General features: G+C 54.4%; 9 protein-coding genes across 9 annotated transcripts; 4 read left to right on the top strand and 5 right to left on the bottom strand.

Moving 5' to 3' along the window:
- Window positions 1-775: 775 nt before the first annotated feature.
- Window positions 776-1,720, bottom strand: UV8b_04050 (uncharacterized protein; the record flags this gene model as incomplete). Its single annotated transcript, XM_043141548.1, has 2 exons — window positions 776-1,524; window positions 1,648-1,720. 2 exons carry the CDS (start codon window positions 1,718-1,720, stop codon window positions 776-778), a joined length of 822 nt encoding a protein of 273 aa, XP_042997482.1.
- Window positions 1,721-2,334: 614 nt separating this feature from the next.
- On the bottom strand, window positions 2,335-3,465 carry UV8b_04049 (uncharacterized protein; the record flags this gene model as incomplete). The annotated part of the gene is made up of 1 exon (XM_043141547.1): window positions 2,335-3,465. The coding sequence occupies one exon, from the start codon at window positions 3,463-3,465 to the stop codon at window positions 2,335-2,337; it is 1,131 nt and encodes a 376-aa protein (XP_042997481.1).
- A 665-nt stretch (window positions 3,466-4,130) lies between these two features.
- On the top strand, window positions 4,131-6,168 carry UV8b_04048 (uncharacterized protein; the record flags this gene model as incomplete). The annotated part of the gene is made up of 2 exons (XM_043141546.1): window positions 4,131-6,009; window positions 6,101-6,168. The coding sequence occupies 2 exons, from the start codon at window positions 4,131-4,133 to the stop codon at window positions 6,166-6,168; spliced, it is 1,947 nt and encodes a 648-aa protein (XP_042997480.1).
- Window positions 6,169-6,584: 416 nt separating this feature from the next.
- On the bottom strand, window positions 6,585-7,659 carry UV8b_04047 (uncharacterized protein; the record flags this gene model as incomplete). Its single annotated transcript, XM_043141545.1, has 2 exons — window positions 6,585-7,438; window positions 7,512-7,659. The coding sequence occupies 2 exons, from the start codon at window positions 7,657-7,659 to the stop codon at window positions 6,585-6,587; spliced, it is 1,002 nt and encodes a 333-aa protein (XP_042997479.1).
- A 291-nt stretch (window positions 7,660-7,950) lies between these two features.
- UV8b_04046 (uncharacterized protein) lies at window positions 7,951-8,863 on the top strand (the record flags this gene model as incomplete). The annotated part of the gene is made up of 6 exons (XM_043141544.1): window positions 7,951-7,962; window positions 8,069-8,112; window positions 8,239-8,292; window positions 8,570-8,654; window positions 8,738-8,794; window positions 8,855-8,863. The coding sequence occupies 6 exons, from the start codon at window positions 7,951-7,953 to the stop codon at window positions 8,861-8,863; spliced, it is 261 nt and encodes an 86-aa protein (XP_042997478.1).
- A 1,397-nt stretch (window positions 8,864-10,260) lies between these two features.
- Window positions 10,261-11,893, top strand: UV8b_04045 (uncharacterized protein; the record flags this gene model as incomplete). The annotated part of the gene is made up of 3 exons (XM_043141543.1): window positions 10,261-10,501; window positions 10,583-10,720; window positions 10,779-11,893. The coding sequence occupies 3 exons, from the start codon at window positions 10,261-10,263 to the stop codon at window positions 11,891-11,893; spliced, it is 1,494 nt and encodes a 497-aa protein (XP_042997477.1).
- A 2,688-nt stretch (window positions 11,894-14,581) lies between these two features.
- UV8b_04044 (uncharacterized protein) lies at window positions 14,582-15,655 on the top strand (the record flags this gene model as incomplete). Its single annotated transcript, XM_043141542.1, has 3 exons — window positions 14,582-14,670; window positions 14,820-15,372; window positions 15,482-15,655. 3 exons carry the CDS (start codon window positions 14,582-14,584, stop codon window positions 15,653-15,655), a joined length of 816 nt encoding a protein of 271 aa, XP_042997476.1.
- An 857-nt stretch (window positions 15,656-16,512) lies between these two features.
- Window positions 16,513-18,440, bottom strand: UV8b_04043 (uncharacterized protein; the record flags this gene model as incomplete). The annotated part of the gene is made up of 2 exons (XM_043141541.1): window positions 16,513-17,547; window positions 17,685-18,440. 2 exons carry the CDS (start codon window positions 18,438-18,440, stop codon window positions 16,513-16,515), a joined length of 1,791 nt encoding a protein of 596 aa, XP_042997475.1.
- Window positions 18,441-20,700: 2,260 nt separating this feature from the next.
- Window positions 20,701-22,647, bottom strand: UV8b_04042 (uncharacterized protein; the record flags this gene model as incomplete). The annotated part of the gene is made up of 5 exons (XM_043141540.1): window positions 20,701-20,874; window positions 20,950-21,161; window positions 21,452-21,815; window positions 21,934-22,241; window positions 22,383-22,647. 5 exons carry the CDS (start codon window positions 22,645-22,647, stop codon window positions 20,701-20,703), a joined length of 1,323 nt encoding a protein of 440 aa, XP_042997474.1.
- Window positions 22,648-23,022: the final 375 nt, after the last annotated feature.

Genomic DNA, 23,022 nt, shown 5'->3' with positions numbered 1-23,022 from the left:
AACGAGAATACGGAGTACTCCGTACATCATGTCCCCTTGCTCGCGGTGGCCGAGACTTTTCCTTTCCTTTTGGTTGTTTTGTTCTTTTCTAATGCATGGCATGCGGCCTGCGACGGACTGAGTTGACGGGGGCATATGGCGTGGGCGAGCTCGTTTCCATGTCTGGGTGAAGAGCACGAATTTGCAAAGAGGATTGATTCTATTAGTTTCATTTGAGAGACTGCTCAGCTGTTCTCTGGCCACGGGCAAAACCGGGCATCGCCACGGACATGTTTGCAATGAGCCTTGGGCACCCGGTTGAGAATCACTGCTCCTGCATGTTTTCGACCAACAAGAAACAAGAACCCTTGCTCCTGCTCCTGCTCCTGCTCCTGCTCCCTGCTCCCGTCACGCAGGACGCGGCGAGACTAGGCCTTGGTCGCCGTGTCCATGCGACAAGCCACTGCCATCAACGACGCATTCTTGAATGCCAGCTTTTCGCTTCCTTGCATGCTTCGAAAGCGAGCTAGTGTAGAGGGCAAATGGAGCGACCGGGCAGTTGGACTTGCATGGGAAGCTGACCGGCAGTGTTGACGTCCTGGACCATGAGTTGATATACTCGTCCGCCGAGGGACATGTTTGGCCCCGAGAAACCCCCAAACCATGCGTTCGTGCTCGAAAACATCAGCCTGGCCGTGGCTATTTGGCTCACCGCGAGCACGGGTCGGTCTCGTCTCGGATGGGCAGTGCATAAAGTCCGGTTGGTAGCCGGCTCAACCGTGCTCGTGACAAAGCTTCATTCTTCGGCATCTTCAACAGTGACAGCCAGTGAGCCTTGCGCACCAGCAGCCTCCCTCGCGACCGCGTCCGCAGACTTCATGTAGCCCTCCTTCTCAAGCCGATCCGCCTCCTCCGGCTCCAGCAATCCCCCTTGCCCCTGGCTCTTCTTCAGCTTCCTCTGCACGGCCGTCGGAACAAAGGCCGACACGGCTTCTTGCCGGAGATCCCTCATGACGGGCTTGGCTTCGTACACAGTTTGCGGCTGGACGGGCGGCTGGACGGGCGGCGGACCCGCCAGCTTCGGTGTGGCGTCGTCGCCTCTCCTCACTGCGTCGTCGGGCTTCTGCTCCTTTGCCTGACCGCGACGAGCTCGACGCCTTGCGTACCACCGGTCCAGCACGTCTTTCGGGATGGGAGGCGGCGTATCCCGCGGCATGGGGATGTTGCGCACGTCGTCAGGCACGTCTTCGTCGCTGCTTGAGCCGCGGGAATCGCGTCTTCTCTTGCCCAGCGGCCCCGACGGCCCCGACGGCCCGTCCCGGCCGTGTGCATGGCCGAATGACGGCGCCCTGTCGCCGAGCGATTCCCTGGCCTTGCTGACGCTCTTGAGCTCCTTTTCGAGCCCCTCGAGAAGCTGCTCCTCGTGCCGGGAGAGTTTGCCGCCCCCGGCGGCGATGGCGGTGAGGTCGTCAATCTGTTTCTGGATGCGGTCCGGGTTCTTTCGGGCCAGTCTCTCATTGCGGCGCTCTTGGTTTTCAGCCTTGCCTGCGAGGAGCGAGGGCGGTCAGCGCGAGAGTTTGTTTGTTTTTTTTTTTTTTTTTTTTTTTCGTATGTTTGGCTGCGGGCGTCGAGCTGGGGAGCCGAGCGGGTTGGGTCTGGTTGCCTTACCCTTTTTTATCGCCTTTGCCTTGTCGGCTTTGCGCTGAGCTTGCACTGGGTTATAGCCGCGTTCTTTTGGCATTTCGGACGGTTTCCGTCGACATGCGTTTTCGACTCGGAAAGACTCAGCAAGACTCGGACGACGGCTTCTCCAACGCGCTTGGTGGGCCAATGCTGGGCGAAATCGATCTGCGCCATTTGCTTCTTTGAAGTTCTGACATTACCAGACCACATCACATGCAGGCATCTTACTGGATGTCTTCTGGTGGACCCGCCCTTCAATGGGCAGCACATGGCGGCGCACATGGCGCTGTGCATTGTACATAAGCTGACAGGCTACAGGCTACGGGTGCACCAACTGTTAGTGCACTTTTGCCCCCCCACCGCCCCCCCCTATCCGCCACCCCCCCATCCGCCACCCCCCCAACAGCGGCACTCTCCGAGCGGCGGCCACCGAAAACCACCAGACATCAGCCAAAGTGCAACCAGTTTTGAAGTCTACGGCTCCACGGCTGACACTGGACTGGCACCTTCAAGGCAACACGGACACGATGATGGATTGGATTGCCAAGTGGTGACCCGGTCTGTCCAGGAACGGGACTAGGTCTGGGGTTCGCCTGACCAGGACGGGTATAGAGCGGAATCCAGAGAGGGCCCGTCTTCAATTGCTACATGCCGCTTGCTAGACGTTCTGCTTCACCTGTTTTTGCCTCTATCTCTCCGCCCAGCTTCCAGCAGTCTTGCCTTTTTCTGGAATCGGTGACCCATCTCCATGCCATGCCCACTTCCTCGCGGACCATCGGTAGTATCAAATCCACGCTTCCGACTCTTGTCCAACAGCGCGCGGACAGTCCCGCCAGCGGCACCTTTCCTCTTCGTGAGGCGGTCGATCCGATCAACACCTTCGCCCAGGTTGTGCCACTCCTCCCCACCGAATTGCATACCATTACCGTGACCCGCCGCCTTCTTTTTCTTGGCGCGTTCCTTCTTGCTCTCCTTGGGCAGACGGACAAAGTTGGTCTCCTCGTAATCGCGGCGCTCGGCTTCCTCCTTCCGCTCCGACGCCGTCTTCATTTTGCGCCCGCCCTGAACAATGGTTGTGCCAATACTGGGTTCAGCCATGGGGGCTGCAGAAAGCTCGTCATTCACAAACTCGTCCATGGTAGTCGACCTTTGAGCCTTGCGAATTTTCCCATCACGCGCCCGCCCCGTCTCCATGACAGCTCTGTCTCGTTTGGGTGGTCTGTACAATCCTGCCCGGCTGTCCTCCCCATCATCTGGCCTTGTAGTTGCGTCGTCAACCATGCTGGCGAGATTCGGAGCCGCTGAAGTGTTTCCTCGCAAGCGCCTCGGTTGACGGTCCATTTCATTGCCCTCGGCATGGTCGTCCTCGTCCTCGTCCTCACTTGAACCTGAGCCCGACGTGTCGGAAGAACCCTTGGCAGTCGTTGGCTTGGCTTGTTGCTCGTGGGAACGCTGAGCGTCTTCTGCCGTGCGGAGAAACCGTTCGATGGAGAATTTTAATTTGTCTTCCAAAGGCCTCGCACCCTTTTCGAGATACAGACGCAGCTCGACAAGCTTTGCTCTTACCGACTCATCCAAACCATGGCTGTCAGCCGCATCATCTTTGGCGTTGCGGATCTTGAGCAAAATGAGGAAGACGAGGTTCTGGAGATACGACAGGAGCAGCTCGTTTTTAACATCGAGTAGCGAAATGCCATCCTTGGGGTGTTCGATGCTGGCGATTTTGGGTGCAGCCTCCTGGGTTAGTGAGAGCGACTGGGTCAAGGAAGCCAGCAGTGCTGGCAAAGTGGCAGGCGCTGCCATGGCATAAGCTGGCTGCCAATGTCTTGTCTTGGCCAAGTTTTGGGTGTTGTTGTTGATGGCTACCCAGACAAGGAGAGATTGAAAAATTGTGACGGGATTCCCAACCAACCAACCAAACTTTTCAGTGGGTCTGATTGTTGAATCTCTGACGGCCTGACCCTTCGTTCACCAACCACGTTCTTGCCTTGTCAAAATTGTTATCCGATTGGCTGCCGACCCCGGCCCGCCGCGACATCTCTTACTAACCAGGAGGACTTTGCATGCATGCAACTTTGCATCGGTGAAGAATATCCTGACTAAGCTGCTTCCGGCAACAGTGTCCAGTTGACTCTGGCTGTTGCCGCCAAACCAAACTCCCGAGCTGTGACCTTGGCGATATCTGGCGAGGTGCCCATCGCGTCGACATTGGTGGTTCGCACGCATCTTCTGGATCCAGGGTGAGCCGCAACAGGGGATTGACTGATTTCGATACCTTTCCTCCTTCTGCCTACTTGATTTTCTCCCTCCACCTTTCCCGCTCCCCCAATTTCCATCACTAACCCCCGAGTCGAAGCTGTCACCATCCAAGTGGCTAAGCTCAGCTAGCTTGCCAAGCAAAGTCGGACGTGCGACCCAACCGAATCCTCTCGGCCGCCCCTGCTTGCTATGCCATAAGCGTCTGCATCATGTATTCCAGAGATACCTTGCAGCATGCGCTCTGCGTCGCGGCCCTCGCCCTGCCGCAGTTGGCGTCCGCTTTCTATCTTCCTGGTGTTGCACCGACTTCATACAAGCCGGACGATCAAGTACCGCTGTACGTCAACAAGATCTCGCCTGTCGCTGCTCTTCAGGACTACAGGCTGCACTCGGTGCTCTCCTACGATTACTACCACCCAGCCTTTCAATTCTGCGAGCCGAATGGTGGTCCCAAGTACGTGTCGGAGAGTTTGGGAAGCATTCTGTTCGGCGACAGGATCATGACGTCCCCGTTCGACTTGCGCATGCTGAGAAACGAAACCTGCAAACCTCTTTGCAAGGCTACATACTCCAAAGACCTGCGGTCCTTCATCAATGACAGAATCTACGAAGGCTACAGCTTGAACTGGCTTGTTGACGGCTTGCCGGCTGGCCAGCAGATCCAGGATGAGCTCACCGGCACCACGTTTTACAGCCCTGGCTTCTCCTTGGGCGAGTACCAGTTCCCCGAGCACGAGCAGGACGAGGGAAAGCTTTCCTTCAACAACCATTACGAAATCTGGGTCGAATACCACGAGGTGAATGGAAACCCGAAACAGCTCCGCGTCGTGGGTGTTGTTGTGCAACCTTCCTCCAAGGCCTACACTGGCGAGCCCGACTGCTCGGATAGCCATCCGCCCGTCATCTTGGAAGAAGACGAAAAGTCCCAGGATGTTCACTTCAGCTACAGTGTTTTTTGGAGGAAGTCGGACACGGCCTGGGCGACCCGATGGGACAAGTACCTGCACGTCTTCGACCCCAAGATTCACTGGTTTTGGCTTATTGACACGGCCATCATCGTCGTCATCCTTGTCTTGACCGTCATGTCAATCTTGGTCCGCACGTTGAAGAAGGACATTGCTCGCTACAACCGCCTCGACTCCATCGCTCTGCATGATCTTGGCAGTACGTCAGTAGTGGAAGACGGGGTGCAGGAAGACTCTGGCTGGAAGCTTGTCCATGGCGACGTTTTCCGCACCCCATCTCACCCACTTCTGCTTTCCATCTTCCTGGGCAGCGGCGCCCAGCTCTTTGTGATGACCGGGTGTACCATCATCTTCGCCCTGCTCGGCTTTCTGTCACCTTCCAACCGGGGCTCTTTGGGAACCATCATGATCGTACTCTACACCCTCCTCGGCTTTGTCGGCGGCTATACCTCTGCGAGAACCTACAAGGCCATGCAGGGTGAGCAATGGAAGCTCAACATTGCCCTCACGCCCGTGCTTGTGCCTGGCATCGTCTTCGCCGCATTCTTCCTCCTAGACCTGTTCCTCTGGGCCAAGCAGTCTTCCGGCGCGGTGCCTTTCACGACCATGCTCGTCATCATCGCCATCTGGTTCCTCATCTCCATCCCGCTCTCGGTGGCCGGGTCCTGGCTCGGATTTCGAAGCAGGCAGATCGAGGCTCCGGTCCGTACCAACCAGATTCCTCGCCAGATTCCTCCAGTCACAACGTATCTGAAACCGGTCCCCAGCATGTTGATTGTGGGCTTGCTGCCGTTCGGCGCCATCTTTGTCGAGCTCTACTTCATCCTGAGCTCCATCTGGTTCAGCCGAATCTACTACATGTTTGGCTTCCTCTTCTTATGCTACGGCCTGATGGTAATTGTGTGCGCTGCGGTCACCATCCTCATGACGTACTTCCTCCTCTGCGCGGAAAACTATCGCTGGCAGTGGCGGTCGTTCCTCGCCGCTGGCATGAGCGGCGGGTACATCTTTTTGAACTGTTTGCTGTACCTCGTCACCAAGGTGAAGCTAGGCGGCTTGGCAGGAATCGTCTTGTACATGGGCTACAGTGCTCTCATATCCTTTCTGTTTTTCATTCTCGCAGGTGAGCTCTCTTTCTCTCTACATATGTATATACACATACGTGTACCCTTGGTGCCCGAATCTCGTGTGATGGAGCTAACCGTCCTGTTTAGGCTCCATTGGTTACTTTGCCAGCTGGTGGTTTGTCCAAAAGATTTATGCATCCATCAAGATCGACTAAATCCTTGGAAGGGGGGTTTATTAACCAAGCCCCTGTTTGGATGGTTGTGAAACACAACAGTCTGTCTGACCCATCCATTTCCTCATGTCTTACGTGTAACAATATACAATATACATTCATGACCAGCGCGTGCGGTTGCGGATAGCAAATCTCGAAAGTTGTTGTTGTTTTGGGGAGGTAGAGGGAGGAGTAGAGTGTCGGGGTGCATTCACACTCGCGGGGAAAATTTCATTCTTCTGATAGAAAACGGTTCAAGTCAACAGAAAAGTTCATCTTCGGGCGAAGCTACCGCCAATGAAGAGATCGTCTAGCAACAGTGACCGACTCGTCGACTGTGTTTCACCCGTCACCAGTGCAACTTTCAAGGTCAAAAGCTAACCCGAAGTCCAGCCCGTCACTGAACCCCCCATCCCGCCTCACTCATCATCATCGTCATCGTCCAGATCATCCAGATTCGTAAACTGGAATTGTTTCTTTTCCGCGACACCGACGTTCGGCCTAGACGACCCAGAGCCATCTGGCTGACCGCTGGCGAGGCTGGCCCGCCTCCATGCTTCCTGTTCCTTCTCTCTCTGTTTTTCCCTTTCTACACGAGCTTTTTCGCGTTCTTCGCGAGCCTGTCTCTCCTTCTCCTCGCGCTCAACCTTCTCCCGCTCTTCCCTGGCTTTGCGTTCCTCCTCTTCTTTTCGCTTTCGCTCCTCCTCTGTAGCAGGATCGTATCCCTTCGGATCTATACCTTGTTCCACGAGGATCTGATATGACGCCAAGGCTCCAGAGCGTATTTTGTCTTCCAGTGGCCACGGGAAGAACAGTTGCCCGGATAACGGGTTGAGATATTGACTCATCACCTCGGGCAAGCTCGTGTTCAAGCTCGTTGCAGTTTGCTGCGTGGCCTGCTCCGAGGTCACCTGGGCAGGTGTTCCATGAGGGGCAGGACTCTGAGGTTGCGACGGTGTGCGGGCTGATGGTGTCAGCGCGGACGGTGGATTGGAATCAGGATTGGGCGTTTGTGACTCGGGCGGTGTAGCGACGCCCTCCATGGTTGCTGCCGGAGGCAAGGTGGTCTTGCTGATGCGACGGGCATAGCTCAAAAGTTCCTCGTATGCAATGGGGTAATACGGATCCGAAGGATACGTCGTTGCGTGCGTGGTGACGATGTCTCTGCGCGTGTTGGCCAGGCTGTTGAGGGTGTCGCGTATTTGAGCATCCAGGAGAGCCGAAGACTGACGAAGCTTTTGGATGCGAAGATGATTGTTCTGGTGAGTCTGGACTGGAACGAATGCGAACGTTAGTCGGTGTAGAGACTTGACGGCATAGGAAGGGGTGCCCGTGTGCTCGCTCACCTTCCTCAAGCCCTCTGCTCAAGTCAATGTCAGCTGCTTTGAGCTCTTCGGCTTGAGTCGTAGACGGGTGGTATTTGGTAACAGAGTCAATCAGGTTTGATAGCGCCTTCTCGAGCCTCTCAAACCGGGTGTCAATGTAGTTGTCCATTGTCTGTCTTGTCTGGTTGCTGCTCCGGCAGATGGACGGCTCTACCCAAGTTTGCAGCTGGATGCATGTGGAGTTTGACGACGGCTTGCTGTGCAAAAGGTGATGGATGATTGGTCACCACCGAGTGCTCCCCAACGTCCATTCGGGTGGGCCTCAGGCCACCCATCGTCCAGTCCAGTCCAGTCCAGCCTTTCTTTCCGTCGCCAAGTCGGCATCATTTTTCTTGAATTAATCCCCTCCGCAGCGATTGAGTTGTATAGGCAGTTCGTGATTGCCGTTTCTGAACCCACAATGGTTTTCTCTGTAAGCTCTCAACCCAAAAGCCTTCCACGATCTACCACCACGCCTTTTATTTTCGTGGCCCAACGCGTGTAGCCCAAGCATCTGACTGACCACACCGTTGTGCTAGACTCCTGTCCGCGCTGCGGAATTCAAGAGCGCCTACGGTCCCAAGTACGTTCCAATATCTCGAGCGACTGAAAATTTCCCGTCGCGATGTGCACACGACACTCGCCGTGCCTCTGTCCGATCTTGGCCGACTGAACAAGCCCGAGCTGCGATGCTAACTGCAAGAACTAGGTATAAATACCAACCTCACATCAACGGCTGGAGCAAGACTACTATTCTCAGAAAGTGAGCGCAATCTCAATGTTTCCGTCTTTGTTTTCTCTTCTCTCAGGCGGCAATGCCGCTCCCAGAGACCGAGGTTTTCACCCGAGCCAGACTGCTTGAGCGTTGTTGGGCTGTAGGGAAACTATCAATTCCATGACACGGCACTGGAGGCTCGGGAACGTGGAACTTTCGAAGGGTCTCAGACGGTCAACCTTGGTGTCTAGGATCAACCGAGGCGTTGAGGCCAAGCAGTTGGGTTCCGCGCGTTCTCGCTAACGGATTTTATCAGCTCTATTAGATCTGCCTCCTTTGGCGGAGCTGCCGTTGTCGGTCTCTTTTTCTACGTGTCTGGCATTCCCCGGGTACAACAAGACGTTTTGCAGGTTCGATGGCTCCTTTCGTCTTCTCCTTTTTCTTTCTTTTTTCGGTCATTTGGCCCACTTCAGATCTAACCCTAGTCAAACAGAAACTGCCTCTTGTTGGTCGCTATTTTGTCAAGGAAGAGATCAATCCTCAGGACAACGTAGGTTGCTTGTCCAGTTTATTCACGTTGATGTGGAGCGTTTGCTAACAATTTCACCAGCCATTCTAAGGCAAACGCTGGTGGTAACCGGACTGTAGATAATCAATTCCTCGCCAGCCACAAGGGACTTTTTCTTTGTATTAGATACTCGCAGTAGAAATTTTGAGCCGCTTGCTTTGTCCTGCTTTCGCGAATCCTGCCGGTGTTGTAGCCTCAACTTCTTCCATGGACTGTGACTGAAATGGATTGATCCTTTGGAGCGGGTGTGAGAGTCGATGTGACCGCCGCGACAAAATGTCCAAATTGTCTGTCAAGTCGCGAGCAGTTGGGGGTTCACAGTGCCGCAAGACGTCCGGTGCTCGCCCGTGCAGGGAGTGTTCAGAGCCGCCCACTGCGGTACAGTATGTACGGATGTTCCCAGCGTACAGTACACATACAGTATCTGGCACGGATGATGCACTTATTTTTCCAGGCACCTGATCGATCAAGCAACTTCCTTTTAGTCATAGTCATCATACCCTCGCTGCAAAAGATTCAACCCGGCGACGGTGATTCCACAAAAGACCTCAAAATGAGATATCCCAGCTAGTCACGTCTTCAGTTTCATGCCATACCGAGTCCTCTGGGCTTTCGAGCTGTTGGCGACCGTGCAGTCTCCTGAGTCCTCAGCGAGGCAGGCCACTTGCTGGCCCTGGACCTGATGCAATCAGATGCCATGGAGAACCAAACTCGATCTGACCACCTCTGGGTCTCTTCTCTCACTACCCTGGCTCTTTGCACCCTTTTTCTGATTCCCTTGTCTCGACTATTCGAGCAAAAATGGAAAGGCTTGATTTCATTTCAACTGCTGGCTGTGGTGAGCGTGGGCTGGCTCGCTACAGTTTCCCGGACGGTCCCTCTTCCTTACTTGGTACGGCATCCCAAGCTTGATTGAAGTGCAGGAGAGCTTATTTATACAAGGACGAGGTATTTCATATCCCTCAAGCTCAAAAGTACTGCCAGGGGAGATTTCTTGAGTGGGACGACAAAATCACAACACCGCCAGGCTTGTTCGTATACCTTGAGGACCGAACCCCTTCGTCGGTGCCACGGAATCATGACGCTGACGTTCCAGGTACCTGTTTTCAATACTCCTCCAAAAGGCAGCCGCGGCTCTGAAATGCCCATGGATATTCCTGTGCAGTCCTAGCCACCTGCGCGCCACTAACGTTCTCGGCTTGATTGTTTTGGTGTGCTTGGCGGTTCTCTGTCGTCACGAAATTGAATCAAGACTCCGTCAAGGCCATTCTTCAAGGCGAATCAAGTACATCTCAGCACACTCCATACACACAGCGTTCAACATTGGGCTTTTCCCCTTGCTCTTCTTCTTTTCAGGGCTGTACTACACAGATGTTATATCCACAGCGGTTGTGGTCGGAGCGTTCCTCAACCATCTTTCACGTGTTGTTCGGGATAGGAGCTCGTTCATGAGCGACCTTGTTACAGCTGTTCTGGGCCTCGTCGCACTTGTTATGAGGCAAACAAACATTTTCTGGATTGTGGTCTGGATGGGTGGCCTGGAAACTGTTCATGCAGTCAAGACGTTGCGACCGGAGCGTGCGTCTCAACCATGGCCGACCTCTCTTGTTGAGCAGGTGAAATTCTTTGCTTGGAGATGCTCGATGGGCGACGTACACGATCCACCGTTGAATATGGCGTGGCCAGATGGTAAGACTAGAGTCCTGGGGTCTTGCCAGATAACTCCTGACAACTCCTGACAACTCCTGACAACTCCTGACAACTGCGTAGATATGCTCCGTGTTATCATCGGCCTGGCCTTTGCAGCTCTATGTAACCCTGTTCGAGTGATTCGACAGATTTGGCCGTACTTGTCAGTACTTGTTGTCTTTACTGGGTTTGTGTGGTGGAATGGCGGTGTTGTTCTCGGTACGCTGTTTCGTCTTGCCCTTCTCAAGGACCGTTTCTCGATGCTGACGAACCGCAGGCGACAAATCTAACCACGTGGCCACCCTCCATCTCGCCCAGTTATTGTATATCTGGCCGTTGTTTGCCTTCTTCTCCTTTCCGCTTCTTTTGCCTTTGGCGGTCAATGCCTCTGGCATAGGCGCCAGATTGAACAGCTCGGAGCCGGGCCAGAGCAGCACGGAGCAGAGATGTATCACCGCAACGGCAACAACAACAACAACAACAAGCTCAGCCATTGCAGAATCCGGACAGTCGGGAATCCTGCAACGGAGAAGACCCTTCAAGTTCCACTCTGGCGCTGTTCCTCAAACTCAAAACCAGGCTGCATCACCATCGCAGCTCTCGCCGGCCCCGGAAACCACGTCTTGGAGGTTTTGTACAAAGGTGTTTATCTGGGCGGTGTACCACCTCACCATCTTGGCCGCGTCGCTCGGAGTCATCAAATACAACACCATCGTTCATCCCTTCACCTTGGCCGACAATCGGCACTACATGTTTTACATCTTTCGATACACGATCCGTCGCGGGGGCGGGTTCCGTTTGCTGCTGGTTTTGCCCTACACGGTATGCCGGTGGATGATATGGAGCATTCTTGAAGGCCGGGGCCATGACTGGGCGAGAGCGAAGAGTGCTTGTAGCCTTGTTCATCCTGGACCATTCATCAGCGAGTGCGACAAGAAGAGAGAGGCAGCAGATGCAGAGCGTACCAGGAACGAGCGGGGTCGGGACTCGGAGCTGCGCGACCCTCTCGTTTCCTGTGCTGAGCCAGTACCGACTTCTACCGCACTCGTGCTATTTCTGACCACTTGTCTTTCACTCATGACGGCGCCGCTCGTTGAGCCGCGATACTTTATCCTCCCCTGGGTGATGTGGCGGTTGTTGGTGCCGGCAAGGAGGTTGCCTGATGACGACATTGCCCAGCGGGGATCATCCGATGGCACAAGTCAACGCCTCCTGGCCAGAGCAGCTGTGGCCGTTTTGAGACGGCGTGACCTGGGTCTCTTTTCGGAGACGCTTTGGTTCCTAGTCATCAACGGGGTTACTGGATGCCTGTTCATCGTCAAGCCCTACGTTTGGAGGGATGAGACGGGGCAACCGCTGGACGAAGGGCGGCTGCAGCGATTCATGTGGTAGTCGCGGGTGATGTCGAAGAAAAAAGGCGTTTATCAATGGCGATGCGAAAACGGGCGTCGCATGTTTTTTATTGGCGAAACCTCGCATGTCTTTGCAGGTCCTTGGCAAACAAAGCATCCGCAAAACACACTATTGAAACACATCAAATAGAGCAGCATGCGATGCAAATTTTTACAAATAAAGGCAAGCCTATAATAATACGAAAAAATAAAATAAAATAAAAAATGCAAAGAAGAAAATGAAAAAAAGGAAAAAAAAAACGCCTGTGCAGATACCGTAGGTCTCATGTAGTGGGTTTGCCACTGAAAAAGGTGTCGTCGCAAAAGATGTAAAAGAGTTATGTCGCCGGTCTTGACTCCATTTCGATTCAGCCTCGTCCTTTTTTTGTTCCTTCCCTGGCGCTTCTTCGCCCCATGACACAAAAGATTCCCCTTTCCCACCGCAGATATGGGTCTCATAGACTCAGCCGATCTAGACTCAAGCCATCATTACTTCTGACGCGCCTTACAACGCCCAGCTTGAAGAACCTTTCCTCGCCGCCAGCCGTCCTGCCGCCGATGTACCACTTGTCGGCCCCAAAGACGTCTCTGAAGCCCTCGCTGCTGCTGTCGCTCCCCCTCCTGCGACCCGCGGCCGACGTGGCCGGGATGGGAATCGCCGAGTTGACGGCGGTCCCGCGAGGAGAGTGGATGGAGACATTGGCTGGGGGCGATCGGCCATTCGCCTGGGCGGACGACGCCCCCGCGGCGGCTGAGATGGATCTGGGCGCGGACGATGCTTGGGAATAGGCGTTGGCGGATGAAGCGGAGCCGACGGCGGGTGTCTGGTTGTGCTTATTGGGCGGCTGCTGGCCGGTCGGAAGGGCCGGGCCCTGCTGGCGGAAGGCGGAGAAGAAGGAGGAGAGGAAAAAGGGGCGTTGAGAAGGCATGTCGCAGTCGGAGCGGGAGGGAAGGGGCTCGGCAGTGGCGGGCGGGAAGGCGGGAGTTTCGTTTTCTGTTTTCCCTTTCTTTCTTATCTGCGTCGGATTGGAACCGCAAGAGGTCAGCGGTTGACTCGCAGCTCGTCAGTGTCCTAGGCGATTGCGGACGCTGGAGCGTGGGCTAGGCGGCCCCTTGGCTTGGTGTTCGTCTCTTGCCGTGCCGTCGTGTCGTCTCCCCCGGGTGGCCAAGACGCGCGATTTCGGAAGACAGGCGCTGGAGGCTGCTTGGCCACGTAGCCGAGGTGGTTGCCGCGCGCAGTCGATCACATGGGAAGCCGGGATTTGGCAGTTGTAGCATCAACGCCGAGTCGAGCGTGCGAGCAGCCAGAGCGATGCCGCGGACCGTCTCGCTTTTGGTGTCCTTTCCTTTCCTTCTTTTCTTTGCTTTTTTTTTTCTCTCTGCTCTTCTCTTTTCTTTTCTTCCTCCCGGTCGTGGGAAGAGGGGGGTCGCTGTTGGCCGTGGTAGGAGAGCAGACGGCGGGTGGTGCTTTGGTGGTGCTTTGGTGGTGCTTTGGTGGTGCTTTGGTGGTGTTTTGGTGGTGTTTTTGGTGCTGGTTTTGTGTGTAAAAGTCCTGACGTCGGGTCGGGAAAAGAGCAAAGGCCGCATGGAGCAGGGGAGTTTGGTCAGCGGCTCATCCGGGGGTGGGGACTTGGCTGGACCGCTTCCCCCCCTGGTCGATACGTATCGATACGTTCCTCCAGTCCGCCAGCCGCTCGATGGTGCAGGCCATCGATCGGACGAGAAATGTAGCGGTACATTGGGATCCACAACGGGGCATGCAGGACAAGTTGCGATGCCGACCGATGCACATTGATGCGCAGACATGGCCAAGATGAATAAATAAATAATATAAAAAAATAGGTAAAAAAATGAAATAAAATAAAAAAACAGAAGAAGAAGAAGAAGAAAGAGAAGAATTAGAGAGTAAATAGTGCAATAAACGCAACGCTGCTACTACTTGCTGAAGATCACGCGCCGTTTCCAGGAGCTGGCGGCGTCGTTGCCCGCAAACCCCCGGGGTGGTTTCCGACTTGCCCCGTGCCACTCGAATCCTGCGCATCCGTAAACCCCCGTGGTTTGGTGGGCTCAGAACCACGACAAAACTTGACAACCCCAAAATTAGCAGCAGGCCGGCGGGGCTGCACGGTACTCCGTACATGCCGCACCATATGCACTCGCACGCTCGACTCTGTACCGGAACCCCCCCGTGCTTGCGGATCCGTCCAGAGGATCCAGTTCTCGAACATTCCGACACAAGGCGCCACGCTGCCAAATCTGGCTCGTCTGGGCGCAACGCCTGGCAGCGCGGTATGTACTTGGCAGACAAGTCACTCCACAGAGCTGGCATTAACCAATCGAGACATAACCTCTGGCCTGCCAGCCTGCCTGCCCGCCTGCCCGCCTGCCCGCCTGCCCGTCACTCTCCCCCGCCGTTGGGCGCGCCGTGATGTACATGTCCCTCATGTCCCATTCCCATCCCAATCTGCCCCAAAGTCCGCCTCGCGCAAATTTCCCTTCCCAAGCACAACATTTGAACCTTCTTCAACCAGACAGGCTTCTTCCATCCTTCAACAAAGGTATTCCTGGACTCCTCCTTGCCCATGCCCCTCGTCGGCGCATGGTGCATTCCGCCATCCTTGCTTAATAGCGTCCAGCTCGCCACCCGCAACAACGCCGCCATCGACAAGCGCCACCAGCCGCCTCGAAAATGTCGAGGGCGCTCGAACTCAAACAAGAAGGAAACCAGCACTTCCAAAGCGGCGACTACGTCGGCGCTGATAGCCTCTACTCCAAGGCGTAAGCTTCCTCCCCGCTTGCTTCTGCCGTCCGTGACGCAACGCCACCTCCGTTGTGCCGCCGGGCCCTTTTCCGCAACCAGAGGAAACCCCCTCGCCGTCCCGACATCCCAGCTGACAAGCCCTTTCTCTGTTTCTTCTTCTTCTCAGCATCATAGCCGACCCTAAAAATGCTACCCTGTACTCGAACCGCGCCATGGCCCGCCTCAGGCTCGGCTACTGGGACTCCGTCATCGCCGACTGCCAGACGTGCCTGTCCCTAACCCCCTCGTCCATGAAAGCCCACTACTACCTAAGCCAGGCTCTGCTGGCCGTGGGCGACTTTGAATCGGCCCTCCTCCACGCCCTGAAAGCCCACGAGCTGTGCGTTTCCACAAACGACAAGTCCCTTGGCGCCATCACGGCCATGGTGCTCAAGTGCAAGAAGGAGCGGTGGGAGCACATGGACAAGACGCGGTCTAGGGAAGCGCGCGACCTCGAGGTCCATCTTCTCGCCCTGCTGGCCCAGGAGAGGGATACCATGCTCGCGGGCGCGCAGGGCGATGACCTGGAAACGAGCCTCATCCGGGAGGAGAGCGAGCGGAAGCTAGACCAGATGAAGGACATCTTTGAGCGGGCAAGACTGCAAGCCGCCAAGAGGAGGGAGGTTCCAGACTGGGTTGTTGACGACATAACTTTTGGAATCATGCTTGATCCCGTCATTGTGAGTGCGCCCCGAATCGCTTTCTTGCTGAATAGCCCCCCCCCCCCGTGGCACGATCCGGATCCTTTGGCTTCTTAGACCAGTACATCATGCTGACCTCTATGGCAAGACAAAAACCGGCAAATCGTATGAACGAGCAGCCATCCTGGAGCATCTTCGAAGACAGCCCACCGACCCTCTCACTAGGGAACCTCTTCTGCCCAGCGACTTGCGACCGAACCTTGCCCTGAAACAGGCATGTGATGAGTTTCTGGACGAAAACGGCTGGGCCGTTGACTGGTGAATCCCCCCCCCCCCCCTTTTTCTCTCGACTGTGGACTGTGTAGACTTGGAGAACTTTTGGTGGGCATATCGAAAAGAAACTTGTAACGATGAACGAGTATTGCAGCGGTGGACGATCTGCATCCTCAAGACGCCATTTCGCCTTTTTCTGTCTTTTCTTTGCTTCATGCTATCTTTTTCTTTCTTTCTTTCTTTCTTTCTTTCCTTCTTTCTTTCTTTCTGCTTTACTTTTCTTTGCTTTGTGTTATTTTTCTTTCTTCCTTTCTTCCTTTTCATTTCCCCGCTCTCTTCTTCTCACGCCCGCCGCTAGATACAGATTGCATTTGTTTGGCGTTGGCAGGACATGCTTTTGGATGCTATGGAAAACAGCGTGTATAATGGCCCTCATCGAGCAGTACATAGCGGACCGTGGACAAGCAGGTAGATCAATCTGCAGCGTTGACGACAATGTCTGCAAAACCGCCGCGTCATGGCCGCAGCCCAAACGCGGCTCAACAGCTCCCCCAATCCGCTGACAGCCGCTTCACTTCGCCTCATTCACAGTCCTCGAATCGCATTCGATTTTGGGCTCTAGCCTGCTCCTGATGTCTATGCATGCCGTGTCGTTCTAATGATACATGAAATACAACGGTACTGTACATAAGTGTATTTACCTGAACAAGAAAAAAAAAGCAAGAAGCAAGAAACCGCCAAAACTCGCTGCATCCGAGCCGGTAAAGGAAGAGCCTGGTACGTGGGTTTCTTTCTTCCCTTCTTTCTTTCTCTCTCCTTTTTCTTCGTTACCTCGTCGCCTTACATGGGTCGCATCATAATCATGGGAGAGAAAACTCGTCAACGTTAAACAGAAGCCAACCCCAATCAGATAAATGAAGGGGAGCCTTCAACCTCTCCTTCCTTTACAAGGCCGATCCGTTCCTCCTCAGTCGAACCGGCGTTGCGTCGAAAAACTCGGTTGAAGGAAAACTGTCGCCGAGCCGAGTGTGGGGGCGGCGTAGGGGGAATGCTCTGAGCACTTCCGCTCGCGCCATGATGCTCGGCGTGTTGCTGTTGCTGTTGCTGCTGCTGCTGCTGCTGCCTGTCAAAAACATGCTCGCGAGTCGGTCCGTAATACGCCCCAGCCTCGTCGTCCGGCTTCTGCTCGGGAAACACGATATGAGTCAAGGGAACAGGACGCAGCGGACTTCGCAACTTGTCGATGGCATACTGGTCCGTGTAGGCGGGCAGGGTTTGGCTGGTCCGTGGTCGCCCTCGAATCGTGCCGGCGATGGTTGTGAAGATGGTGCTGCGGTCTGCCTCTTCGAGCTCTTCGTCGGTCGGGAATCGCGACATGCCCAGTGGAGGATGAGGGCTGCAGGGAGTGCCCACAGCCCGGATGGACGGCGATACTGGCTGGGGTGATGTGGTCGCGCGACTTCTCATGCTGGCCACCAAGGTCCTCCGTCTCCTCAACCCGTCCCATTCGTACTCGGACACTCCGTCTTCACCAATGGGCGACATGCTTTCGGCCATTTTCTCCTCGTGCAGTCTCTTCAGCTCTTCAGCTTCCATGCGCAGACGGGCTTTTGAGATGCGTCGCACGATTGCCGCCGTACCACGAATGGCGTCGGCCTTGGGTTCCGACTCTGGCTGCTCTTGCTCCGCAATGGTGTGGATCTGGTCCAAATCGCCGTTGAAAACAGCAGCGTCAGGGACGTCCTTTGCCGACTTGGACAGTTGCAGTAAAACCACGCCCGAGCAGATGGTGAGGAAACCCAGCACGACGGTGCAGATTCCTTGGGCTGATGATCCATTAAAGCCACGGAACAAAACGATGGACGTAAGAATTGTTGTGCTAGTGAAGTAGACATAATACGTGGGGGTGACCAGGGCTGCGTTGAAGATGTTGAGCGCTTTCTGTTCCGGGACGGCAGAGGAGGCATCTCGTCAGCACTCGCTTCGTTTCTTTTCTATTCTTTTTCTTTTTTTTTTTCTGGCTTTCCGTTTTGCCTGTCAGGGCAAGTCTGACAAGTCTTCAGCTGGCAAGGACTCACATTTAGAAAAACGATTTCGGTCAGCAAAGTGCCAATGACAAAGACGAACAGGAACCAGAGAAACCAGAACTTGTACTGAGGATCCCCGCCAATCCATGCTATGATGGCTGCGCCGAGGCCTTGTGTCGATACAACACTGAGTCCACCAATCCAGCTGCAGATGGAGATGTACACCAGCATGTTCTTTCTGCCCCATCTTGGGCCTACGTAAAACGCCGTAACGGCGGAGCCAACGAGAACGACACCGGCATATGACAGGAAACCTGGAGTGATGAACATGCGCTGCATCTGCTGGATGTCGGCGACCGAAGATTCTTTGGGGCCATTCAATGCTATAACAACGGATCCAATGATGCACAAGAAGCATGCGACCTTGCCAACCATACTCAGCCGCTCCTTCAGGAAGACGGCGGATAAGACGGCGGTGATGACGACGGAGAGCGCACCCAGCGGGGTGACGAGAATGGCATCGGTGAAGGCGTAGGCGATAAAGTTGAGCACCTCGCCGACAATCATCAGCGTCATGCCTCCCCACCAGTACGCGTTTTTGAGATAGCCATAGCCCTCCCCGGCGACCTCGTTGTATTTCTCGTTGGCCTTGAGCAAGCCCGCCTTTTTCAGCACAAAGGACGTTCCAATAAAGAGTCCAGAGCATATGGCCAGGCAGACTCCAATGACCTTGTAGTAATCCGGTCGATTCCCGTCTTCTGCTCTAGCTACCGGCGCCGACTGCCAGCCGGTTGGCTGCATGGCCATGTTGTACGACGTGTACTCGGGTAGTGTCAGGGAAGATGAATCACAGCATTGGTAAGCCTTGTGCATGAACCGGGCTTGTTCTTCCTTTGCAGATGACGAGGATGCCGAGGCGGTCGCATGAAGATGGAATCCGTATCTGGCTCCGAGCGGTGGGAGGAGGGTGTGTGTCAAGAGTCAACGATAGAGCCAAGTTTGATCCAGAGAGCTGGTGTCGACGGCTGCGGATAGAGCGGATATAGGGCAGGTGTCGTCGAGAGACTTTGCATGCCAGACTCCGGGCGGGATGTTGGTGGAATTGCGACTTGGACAACGATTAGAGCAGCCGACAAAGAAACAATGGCATGCCGTCGTACAAAGACGCTCAGTTGCTATGGTGCAGAAACTGAAACTTAGCTCGCGCTCCCGATGGCCGCAGTGGCTTGGACGAGATGGGTGCCGCCGAGAGGTACCTGTTTCAAAGATGGGGGCAAGAAGGAGTGCGACGGGTCGAGGCAGGTGACTGTCCCGAGTGAGAAACGCGACAATGGCTAAATGCTAACCCCAAGATGCAGCGTATGGGTGCCTTGCCGCGGGAGTTGAGCAAGTTGAAAGGGTTATGTTGCCAGGCGGAAGCGGATGAGGATGGAAGTCAAGTCGAGAGGAAGCTGGAAATTGAATGGACCAGACAGACAAGTTCTCCGTAGTCCGTACAGAGCACGGATACTTCGTAGGCGCCCACCCCCCCTTCCTCCCACCCCGCTTCAAACTGGTCTGGTGCGTGCTGTAAGCGCCCAGGTGCCTGTAACCGTGCAACGGTTGGCGGCGGCGCCAAGGTGCTTCGTGCCCGGAGGTAGGTGCCTGCCTACAGGCTATCTCCTTCCTTAGGTACCCACTTAGGTATGTAATTGTGCCTACCTCGTGGTACCCTTGACGTTATGAAAGGCTACCTCTCTACGGAGTACCAGGATGGTTGTTTGTTGGGTTTGATCTCAGGGCAGGGAAGGAGCGTTGGGACATTCTCCCCTGCGTGCTTTCCGGGGGCGAGATTGATTCTTGATACCAGATGTTGCCCCTCCATGGTTCCTGCTTCTTGTTTTCACCCGGGTAAAAGACGACTGCGTCAGTCCGCATGCCATGCCGTATCATCGCCGTACGTACTCGTACATTTAGCACGTGCAGAGTACAGAGTACGCAGTACGCAGTTGCAGCTTGGGCCTATTTTAGCCGCGGGTCTGCTCCGTAGTGGGGCCTTGTGATGGGGTGGGGGGGGGCTTGTCCCAACGGTGCACTTGAAACGGTTGGCTCATTGTCCAAGTTGTGCTGCAGTGGGGTTGTGCAAGTACTCCGCATGTAAAAGTTAGGTAAATTTGATTTCTTTCAAGTAATTTCTTGAGCGCAGTTTCTAACCTGTTCTGCTGTTGTACAAGGCTAGGCTAGGCGCTTATTGCTGCACTCCGCGCTGATTGTTCCTTCCTATCCCCATCTGCATCTCTCACGGGCGCACCAACCAGTGCCATGGTGCAGCAGCGCGCTTTGCACGAAACAACATGAACCAACGACTGTCAGTCAGGCCTGACCCCTGAGTAGGTAGACTGGACTGGACTGGACTGGACTGGACTGACGAGGCCGGCTTTGAACTTGACCGCACGCCCGGGGTCGTCGGCATCCTTCTCGTCTTTTCACAAGGACGCAGTATACGAGCCGATCTTTATTCGGCAATCGGGTAGTGAAATTGCCGCGGCCAAAGACAAACTTCACGACGGCGGGACTAAGCGGCATCCAAGACCTGGGAGCAAACGAGCGCCTGGGTACGTTTCTTCCGGCATCTTTCGGCATCGAGCCGTCAAATGCAAGCGAGAAAAGACCAATCACCATTTCTGAAGCATCGACGAGACACTTGTCGACGCAAGCGAGATTTGACTTTGGCTGGCATGAGCTTTCCCGTCCAACAACTTTGGGCTTCGAGGAACCGTCCGAATCCTCTGACGACTGCTTGACTTCACATCTTGTCGTGCTGCCGACGAACACGAACGCCGTCTTGAAAATACCATAAATTTATGACATTTCTTCTGTAAAGATCAATCTCTGTGGTAACCATTTACAATTTCAATGATGGTGACTGCTACCCCTCCTTCTGGAAACACATCCTCTCTTCATTAGCAAATCCGGCACCTGTTTCCCTTTGCATTCTACGGTCGGTCCGGACAAGTGCATGTTGCATCTCACATCGCGTAGGAACCCTCTACCAAATTCGGCTTTCACATGCTTCGAACCGGTTCTGTTACGACGGTTGGCCGTTGAAGATGGCTCCAACAGCCTTTCCGCCACGAAGAACTTCCATATCACTGTAGCGGGAACCCACGACTGTCAATCCGATGGGCAGGCCGCGCTGTCCCTTGAACCCAGGGACGTTCATGGCCGGTACGTGCAGGATTGTCCACATGGCACAAAAGGCCTTGATTGTGTCAACACACTTGATTCACGTGGCTGGATGGGGGGAGACGGGGCCAACATGGGTGGTGGGACGTACAGCTGTTCCTGTGTCGCCAAGACCTTCTGGAGCTTCGTCGATGGCACTCGGCGTGATGATTATGTCGTATTTTGTTGCGAATCGGTCCCATATGGAGCGTAGTCTAGCAATACCATCGTGAGCTTCGAGAAGTTGCTTGCGACTTGGTAGAGCTTTGTTCTCAATGAGCCTAACAATGTCGCTGTGGATTTTTGACTTGTCTTGGCGGTATTCTAAAGAGCGTTGATGTTTGATTAATGAGTGTTTCCCATGAGCTGAAGGTGTGCTGAGGAAAAAAAAACAGTAGTAATAATAATAACAATAATAGTTACAAAAAAAGAAGAGAGAGAAGATCAGGGGTGATTCTGGAATACTCCACTTCATCGGAGACGGACACCTTGACGAGTATTCCAAGTCCTAGGAGAGTAGTCTCATTGTGTTTCTTTTCTCGCAACATCACACACACACACAAATATACATATCAACCCTTAGCACAGACCGACCTGCTGGGTAGTGTACTTACTCGGCAGAAAGGCGGCACGGGCCTCGCTAGCAATGACCAGGTCTCTCCAGCTTGCACAGTTTGAAAAGACGGCAGGAAGTTCGACATCTTGTATTGCAGCGCCGTTATCGGCCAGCAGTTCATGAGCAAGATCCCAAGCAGCGCGAGTCCCGGGACCAGCGGCAGGCCACACGGGAGTCTTGATAAAGGCGATTCTGGCTCCCTTGATTGACATTGGTGCAAAAGGCTCGGCGAAAAGCGAGTCTAGGTCGAAGAGTCTCGCCAGAAGCTCGAGATCATCGACAGATCGTGCGCAGAAGCCTGGGGTGTCGGCTGATACGGCATACCTGCCGACCCCTTCGGTGGAGATGGTTCCCCATGTGGGCTGTATTGATTTTTTTTTTTTTTTTGTGTTTGTTATTTAGTCACTCTACGCAACGATTTGCACAAAGTACATTGCATGAAACTATGTTCAAAGATGGAGAGCAGGGGGCGGTTCTTACCTTGAATCCATAACACCCGTTGAATGACGCTGGACGGACAATGCTACCCCCGGTTTGGGTTCCGATAGACACGGGTACCTGGTAGTCAGCCACGGCTGCCGCCGATCCGGATGATGACCCTCCAGGGGTATGCTTGGGATTGTTGGGGTTGGTACATGGTCGACCTTCTGTCATGGCAGCGAACTCGGTGGTGGCAGTCTTGCCAAGGATGATTGCGCCTGCGGCTCGAAGCACACTCACCGCGGCAGAGTCGGCGGCTGCGTTTCCGTCGTTCGCGTGAAGCCGGGAATTGTAGCGAGTAGGCATATCTACAAAGAAGAGCGTTGGTGGGAATGGTCAGCTGACAGCTGGCAGTTGACGGATAATTTCGTCCCATACAACCACATGGAAAAGGGATCGTTGTCCACCCTTGCTGGCAGAAGGAAGCATATGCATGCTTGGATGAGTACCTTGAGTTAGAAACACATCCTTGATACCAACTGCAACCCCGTGTAGAGGCCCCCTCTTCTCGGGGGGGATTCGATCCAGATTGTCGGCCTGTTCAAGAACGGCTTCCTCATTCAAGTAGATCCAGGCTCTTACTTGAGGGTCTCGTTCCCTGATTCGGTCAAGCAGAGCTCGGGCGTAGTCACGCGCAGAGACGTGATTCCATCTCATCAACTCGACCGCCTGCGTTGCAGTGAGGCTGCCAAGGTCGGATTTTGATACGTCCATTTTGCATAAGCTTGTCTCTTTCAGTCGGTTCTTTCCCGTGACTCGTTTTCCCGTCCAATATCTAGTCTGAACGGCGGGTAGTGAGATGGCTCTTTCCGGACAAGAAGCAACGCAAGAACTTGAGTCAAATACTTCCGGTCGGGTAACTTGACGAGGGTTGGGGCCAGGGATGCAGATAAGGTTTTTCCTTGTCGTCTCATCAAAGAGATTGATTCAGCGTTGAATCCTGCAGAAGAAAAGATGCATTCGTTCTAGGCTGGTTGCATGTAGATGTAGACGTGAATGGAGGAGGCAAGACACTGAAAAATGGTATCAGAATAAAAACGACATTCAAGAGAGGTCAGATGGCAGGAGGAAGGCTGCGTTGCAAGGGGA

Source organism: Ustilaginoidea virens, chromosome 3 (genome assembly GCF_000687475.1).
Source record: "Ustilaginoidea virens chromosome 3, complete sequence".
Classification (NCBI taxonomy): Eukaryota; Fungi; Ascomycota; class Sordariomycetes; order Hypocreales; family Clavicipitaceae; genus Ustilaginoidea; species Ustilaginoidea virens.
This window is presented reverse-complemented; position numbering and strand designations above follow the sequence as displayed.